This window comes from Camelus ferus, chromosome 18, assembly GCF_009834535.1.
Source record: "Camelus ferus isolate YT-003-E chromosome 18, BCGSAC_Cfer_1.0, whole genome shotgun sequence".
Taxonomy (NCBI): Eukaryota; Metazoa; Chordata; class Mammalia; order Artiodactyla; family Camelidae; genus Camelus; species Camelus ferus.
Genome location: NC_045713.1, coordinates 33,860,059 through 33,867,998, shown reverse-complemented (window position 1 = coordinate 33,867,998; position 7,940 = coordinate 33,860,059). Strand labels below are relative to the sequence as shown.

The 7,940-nt window shown below is 44.2% G+C and overlaps 1 protein-coding gene across 3 annotated transcripts in view; it reads right to left on the bottom strand.

The window, feature by feature from the left end:
• Positions 1–7,940, bottom strand: part of TMC7 (transmembrane channel like 7) — a 48,556-nt gene continuing 40,616 nt past the window's right edge. For all 3 annotated transcript variants that reach the window (XM_032460955.1, XM_032460956.1, XM_032460957.1), the window contains 3 exons: positions 5,613–5,768; positions 2,933–3,011; positions 1–2,150 (listed from right to left, as the gene is read on the bottom strand). In XM_032460955.1, coding sequence (XP_032316846.1) covers positions 2,076–2,150; positions 2,933–3,011; positions 5,613–5,768 — 310 coding nt within the window. In that variant the 3' untranslated portion in view covers positions 1–2,075. The remainder of the gene's footprint in view (positions 2,151–2,932; positions 3,012–5,612; positions 5,769–7,940) is intronic.

Sequence of the window (7,940 nt, the reverse complement as noted above, 5' to 3'; positions counted from 1 at the left end):
TCACATTTTAAAACCTTCAAGACACAGTTTAATCAGTAGTTTTAATGCACATTTGTTAGAGAGAGCTGCACTTTAACAATTATACAGACATCACCTGCAGTTATTAAAGTTATCAAAATATATAAAAACATTCAAGTAAGAAGTATGCAAATTAGCAGCATTTAACTAAAATGAATATATTAACATATTTCAGTATAATAAGGAAAGAAAACAGCTTCTTACACACTGACACTGACACACACACATACAGAGAAAACCTAACTGTCCTCAGAAGCATGGAGAAGACAAGAATGTTATGCATATAAATTGTTGGCAAAAACGCCAACAATCAGAATTTTTAAAAACTGAGGATGGAATGAACTTTTGTTTGCTCAAAACTTCATGATACTAGTTATAACTAGACTTACAAATTCATAAAGCTCAAGGCAGGAAAAGCTTGAAAAGCTCATCAGTTTCACAGATATAAAAATATCCCGTGTTAATGCTAACTTTGTGGGAGCAAAAAGATGGTCTGGCAAAGGGACAAGGCACAAGTATACAGAAATGTGTCAGCTATGGTAAACCTGTGCTAAGCTTTGCTCCTCAGAGCAAGGAATCAATCATTTCTGAGTAGTTGGGGGGGCGGTGAGAAATACTCTTCCCAGCAGCAGCTTTCTAAAACCTGCACCCACTTTTAAATTCCAGGCTACTCCCAGGGAAGGTTTAGAGCCTGAAAAACAAAGGAAAACACTGGAAGGAAGGCACAAACGGTCCCTTACAAAACTACAGTACTTTGAACAAGAGTCTCAAGGTATTAAAATGACAACCGATTACATTAAACCATAATCTAGGCTTATATTAAAAGGTTTAAAGTGACCAATTTCAGGTAAGCTTAGATGACGTATTTCTTGCATATGGTTTTTATGGTAACGGAAATATTAAGAGATACTCTGCATATTTTGTAAAAGAAAATTAAAAAATTTTAAGCACAAGAAAGCAAACAATAGCCCTTAAAATACGAATATGTGCATTTAAGATGTCAGCAGTCAGTCTAGTTCGGTAAACTTGCACAGGACGGTCCGATGCTGCCGCCCACATGCCAAAACACTTCTGTGCATAGACTCACAGCTCAAATACTCAGCAGCCCTTTCCAGCCTGGCTCTGAAATGTGAAGTGTCATTCAGAAACCTCAGTGCAGGAAGGGAAACAGCGTTTGGAAGACCGAGAGACAGACTTGGCTTCTTGATGGCACAGGGCCCTCTGCCAAGTCTCCAGACTCAGGACTAGAAGTTGAACAGAGGCTTGGGATTATCCAGGCTCTTAAAGGCAGCTTCCCTCTGAGTAGCAAGGCAGGAACAAAATGCCCCAGAAGCTACGAAATCCAGGCTGCCACCCCGCAGCAGGTCCCCTCCTTCTAAGGCTTAATCCAGGGCACTTCAGATCCTTGCTCATTCAAGTGGCAGGAAGGGCTTTTTGCTCTCATATAAAATGACTCTCATATTCCATGTTACCACGTAGCTGAAATTACATAACCATCCTCTCCATGCTCCCACCATCTGTTTCAAACATCACGATTCAAGGATTTCTCTTCATTTAAAACAATCAGGTCTCTATATTAAGTCTACAGAACCGTTCAAAAGAGTCACTACTTTTTAAGGAACACTTCCCGGCCTTTGAACCCAGAATCTGGTTCGAAAGAATTAACCCAGGCTCATGGAGAGATAATGTCTACAGTTAACTTGAAAAGACAGTACCAATAAGCTTATAAAATTACAAAAGCTCTCTCCTCAGTTTTGGTTGTAAAAGCTTCAAGGGCTTCTTAAGTCAGTGTGCTGGTCGAGCTGTCCCTGAGCTGCTGGGCCACAGGCAAAGACATGGCACTGAACCCGCTTTTCTAAGTCCCTAAGCCCTAAACAGGGGCTGGGTCATGTACACACGGCCACCGCAGCTGCACACGTATGGAACCACTCTCAGGAAAGGCCCAAGCTTCAGAAAAATGTATTAAAAAAAAAATCTCTGCTAAAATCCCAGGTGGGCTTTGTTGGCTGGCAGGTCACCAGGGCAGCTTGTAAGCCACACACAGCAGCGTCTTCCTGTCAGTCTAGCCGGTTCCGCATATCCCTCTGGGCTTCTGTTAGTTTCTGGATCAGATAACGCTTGTCACGACTTTCCTAAAAGCAGAGAGACATTCAAGGGCACATTCAATATCTTTGGAAACAAATATTATTGTGACCTAAGAAATCACCTGTCAGGCTCGGGGCCAAGGGTCCTCACCACTGGACGGCTGCAATGGCCTCCAAACTGCCTCTTTCACTCTTTTCCGCTCCACAGCCCCTTGTCCACAAAGCAGCCAATCATCTTTAAAAAGTGAACACCGGCCTTTTCTTATAATCCTCCAGTGGCCTTCTATCACACTCAGAATTAAACCCAAACTTCTTACCAGAGCCCTCAGGCTATGCTGTGACCCTCCCTGGGATTCCAGCAGCATCTGGTCTCTCCTGATCATCCTCCACCCTCCAGCCACATCTCGCTGACTCCTCCTCCCAAGACCTCCCATAATCGGCTCCTTCTCATTGTTCAAGTCTCAGCTCCACTGTCACCTTCTCAAAGAGGCTTTCCACGCCACCATCTACAGCAGCGGAGGCCCACCCGTCACTCTGCCTGCCTGGTTTGTATGGTCTTCGTAGCAGTGACTGCAGTCGGAATTTCTTTTTCTCTAACCACTGAACAGTCTTGTCTCCCCTCTTCACCTCTGTACCCCAGCACAGAATAAGGATATATACACATCGCGGGGTGGACGTGTCCGAACACGAATGGAGCCAGAGGAGACCCAGCCTGAAGGCAGAGTTTTGGCGGGTGGTGATGAGAGCACTCCACCTCTCCCTGCGATGAGCATCACACTCACTGCGGTGTCCTGGGTCAACGTCCCCAGCCGCGCCCAGCACTTCCTTACCAAGGACAGCTGCTCGCGGAGTTGCAGGACCACCCGCTTGTGTGCTCCGGCCAGCGCGATGAAGTAAAACATAACGAGGCTGCAACACAAAGCGAGAGGTCACTAGGGGGTGGACCATCTGAAGGCCTCTGGAAAACCATCTGACACATTTTGCTTGGAACAGTTTCACTTCTGTTAGAAAAAAAGGAAAAGCAAGCCCTCATCCCTCCCAAGCGGAGGGCATCCGAAACAGCCAGAGGGGTGGTTATCTGGCAGCGGCAACAGACACTGATTCGTGCCTTGCTTCCCAGGTTACGATTAAAAGCTGCTGCTGTTCCTTGGCACACACAGCATGATGGGAGACAGGAGGACACAGACAGAAAGTCAGCTCGGCATGGATGATCACTGTGGAAACCCTCTCGCCTCAGTTTCTACATCTATAAAATGGGGATTATATAGTAAAAGCCAGTGATAACAAGCCTAAAGATACTACAATTTTGCATAACAGCAATTGGCCCCTGTCTTCTGTGTAGCCCTAGACCTCACATGGGGGCGGCTTAAGTTATCTTTGGGAGGAGGGGCAAGTGGCATGGAGGGCAATCCCCCAAGAAAACAGCAGGCGGCCTCATCCCTGAAGGGGAGGCAGTGGCCTGTCAAATCTCCCCAGAAAGGGCTGAGGAAAGGAGGGCCACTGGAATCAAGTGATATCACTTGTTCATTTCTGGAAGTCCTCATGGCCAAGGACAAGAATGACCACCCCCAAAGATGTGGAAGGCAGATCAGGAAATCACCAGCAGATGGCGCTAGCCAAACTACAGCTTAAGGAGAACCCATTACGATGGAGCAGCTGGATCCTGGGATCCTCAGAATTCCTGGCTAGCTGACAGTATCAAAGGTATCTTGCCTTTAACAAATGAATTTTTTGGCCCCCTCCTTGCATTACGGGGGGTTTTTCTGTAATAACATCTACATCATAGAATAACTGAGTTAATACCTGTAAGCTACAATCAATTCCAGTTGTCTGTGGCGGTTCTATTCTGTTCTACAATCTCCAGGAACACTGAATCAGCAAGTTCTGAACCAGTGCCCCTGGGGAAATACAGAGTAGGTTCCTTCGCACCTCTGGTCACATTTTTGTCAACTCATCAATACTTTGTTTTTTATGTTTCTTGAGAAAGGTTATCAGTACATAACCTTGTTCCTGTTTAAAGACACCTTATTTAACGTCATTGAACTCACAGCCAAGAGCACCATAATGTGTGACTGAGGGAAGCTTATCTAATTAACACACGTATTTTATTCATAAATGACATCCCAGCCTCTTACACTAATGAACACTAGGCAGCACTGAGCTCTACATGTGGGGGCCACTTTAAACAGTGAAATCACTAACCAAAAGCACAAAATGCAAGAAATCTGGAACTAAATGGATCACAAAAAAGACACCTCTTTACAGTCTGAGCTGAAACAAGAAGGCAGAGTGTCATTTTGTCTCCCCTCCACCCTCTAAGCTGGAGATGTACATGCTATGATCTGAATGTGTGTGTTCCCCCAGATTCATATGTTGAAATCCTAACCCCAAGGTGATGGTTTTAGCAGGTGGAGCCTTTGGGAGGTAATTAGGTTATGAGGGTGGAGCCCTCACAAATGGGATTAGTGCCCTTATGAAAGGGACTCTGGAGAGCACCCTAGCCCCTCCTGCCAAACGAGGATACAAGAAGTCTATAAACCAGAGGAGGGTCTTCACCCAACCATGCTGGGATCTCATTCTTGGACGTCCAGCCCCCAGAACCATGAGAAATAAATTTCTGTTGTTTTTAAGACACAGGGTCTGTGATATTTTGTTATAGCAGCCCAAATAGACTGAGACATTGTACTCAGGCAACTCACATTTTCTGCTACTCTGTGTATGTCCACAAATAACCACAAAAAAAACACTGCTAGTATTCATTTTTGGAGTTCCAAAAATATTTTAGCTAATAGACCCATTTGTGATATAGAAAAAAAGAGGAATCCATGAATAATGAGAATGGGCTATAATTAGAACAACACCCATTACAAAGTAAGCCCTCAACACACATGTGTGATCAGAATTATTTTAACACTCAGAATGAATCACTGCAGCAAAGACCCTTATCACCCCTGCTTACAACACTTCTCATTCACTGAGCCTTCACTAAGGGCCAAGTCCTCTGCTAAGCACTTTACAGACATCACCATGTTTCCTTCTTCCCAGAGCCCTATGAAGTACGTGCCATTCTTATTCCCATATTCCAGGTGAGGAAACTGAGGCTCAGAGAGGGTATATGATGACCTGAGGCCACACAGCTTATGAGTGGCAGAGCCAGGGTCCGAGTGTGTGCTTCTAGTCTGATGCTCTTCTCTCTGCCCAGCAATCAGTTCCCTTTCCAAAGAGCAACTAATTTTGTGAACAATCAGTAAGATTAATAGGCAACATTTATGGGTTAGACTTTATAAGTCAGGCATCTGGCTAAGCGCCTGACCTGTGGGACCTCCCTGGACCTGCTCAATGACCCTTTGAAAGAATTACTATTATTACGACATTTCAAAGATGGCAAATTGAGGTTCAGAGAGGTCCGGCACCATATCAAGGGTAGCAGGGGAGCCCCATTTCCCAGTCAAAGAGGAGCCCACCAGGCGCAGGGAAAATACTCGCAGGGTCCGGGTGGTTCTCACTCACCAGATGATCATGAAGAAAGGCACCGCGAAGGCTTCCGACATGACGCCATAGACCAGGGACTGCAGCGAGCTGGGAAAGGTGCCCACCGTGTTGGGGACCACCTCCCAGGTGGTGTTGAAGTTGGTGAATGGCCCACAGGCTTTGGAGGAAGGGATGCTGCCAGGACACAGAGCAAGGGGCTCAGGGCCAGGCCTGCAGCACAGGCTGAGGCCCTCCTCTGCCCGCCCAGAAAGCTTTGTTAACAAGTCAAGACTTGGGGGAGAGGGCATAGCTCAGTGGTAGAGCACATGCTTAGCATGCACGAGGTCCTCTGTTCAACCCCTAGCACCTCCACTAAAACAAAAGAAAAGGGGGGGGCCAGCTAGGAAGGCCTGACTTCATGGGCCTTCTGGAATATTCCAGTCAAATACTTACCCTAAAATCTCGAGCCTCTAGACCTGATTTCTAGTTTATAGGAAATTGGAGTAAAACTTGAAAGATCCTCATTTTAAAAATAAACCTATAAAAGACTATTCTGGGACAACTGGAGAAATTTGAAAATGGCACGAATTTGACATTGGTATTAATTTTCTCAGGTGTGATAACATTATCGCGGACACCCAGAAAGGAGAATGTCCTTATTTTTAGAAACTCCACAGCCAAGTATTTAGGAGTGAAGGGTCACAGCGCCAACAACTCAATTTCAAATAGTTCATCACGCACACAAAATGCATGCATAGAAAGAGAGAAAATAAATGCAGGAGAATTTAACCACTGGGACATCCAGGTAAAGGGTATGTAAGTTTTCATTGCTGCTATTTTTCTCAACTTTCTATAGATTTGAAGTTTTTCAAAATAAAAATAGGGGGAAAAAACCTAATTATCATGGAAAAAAATTAAATGAAGGCTTACGAAGAATTGCCTCCATTCACATCACAAAGTTCTGTGTAGGAAATTTTCCACTGCAGCCCTATTTTTAGGGATAAAAATAGATTCCTGGAAACAACCTAAATGTTGTTTAAGGAAATAGATGAACAATTGATGATCCATTCTTACAATGGAATATTCGAGAACCACTGAGAGGGAGACACATAGACATGACTGTCTCCCAGAGAAAAACTAAGTAGTTTGTTAGGAAACAGGACTGGAAAGTGAATTTCCACCATATGTTCTTTTGAACTTGTTGAATTTTGTGCCATGTGTGAAAGTATTATTTTTTTAAAAAAATCAAAGCTAAAAAATATTTTAAAAGAACAAGAGTTCTGTATGTGCTGGCCTGGAAAAGGGTACAATACAAAGTTAAGTGAAAAAAAAATCAGGCTGCCAAACAGGATTATTCCATATGTGTTTTTTTAAAAAAATACATTTTTCATAGTAAATTTCTGGAAGTCCTCATAAAACGTAAACAGTAGTTACCTCTCAGAGTAGGACTAAGAGGTGAGGATGGGGAGCATTCTTTTCTCTTTAATTTGTACCCTTTTCTGTACTGTTTGAATTTTTAAATATATATATTACTATTACAATAAAATATATATAGACTCAGATTTGTTTAAAAAATAATAAAATCTGAGAGATGAATTCACAGTTCCAGGCTTTTAATGTAAAGATGAAGAAATGGAATTTCATGAGACTCCAAGTCAGGAGTTAGACTGGGCCAACTCTAGCCCTACTGCCTGCTTTTTGTAAATGCAGCCTCCCGGGAACACAGGCACGCCTGTTAGTGTATATATCATCTCTGGCTGCTTTCCTGATACAACAGGAGAGCTGAACAGTTGTTACAGACACCATATGGCCCGCAAAGCCTAAATTATTTACACTTTCCAGCCTCTGGTATAAACAGTTATAAGACAGAGGAGTGGAATCCTTGGGGTTAGAACCCTCAGCTTCTCATCCTCAGTCCTGAGCATTTCTGCTCTTTCCAAATTCTGCCTGACACTACGTCCCCTGTGCCGTGTCTGAATCGTCTTATGTCCCCAGCACCCAGCCCAGTGCTTGGTACCCAGAGGACACTCCAAGTCTTCTCAATAACCATGTACTCCCTTCATAATCAGAAACAAAGAATCCAAAAGGGGACTAGAAAAGAGGTCCTAGGAAAAGCGGGCTGGGTAGGAGAGATCTAACCGACACTCCCAAGAACAATGGCAACCCTGCACGCCCAAGTTCAGAAGTGCACCAAGACATTCCCGCGTCCAGAGGGAGATTCTGAAACAAAAGTGAGCCTGGCTAAGCCGGAAGTGACTTACTGACCTCTGTGGGTGGGGCACCCAGAGGAAAGCCAGTGAAGAATGCAATGAAGCCTTTAACATAAAAGAGGGACACGTCAAGAAGCAAGGAAATGTTCTAGAAAAC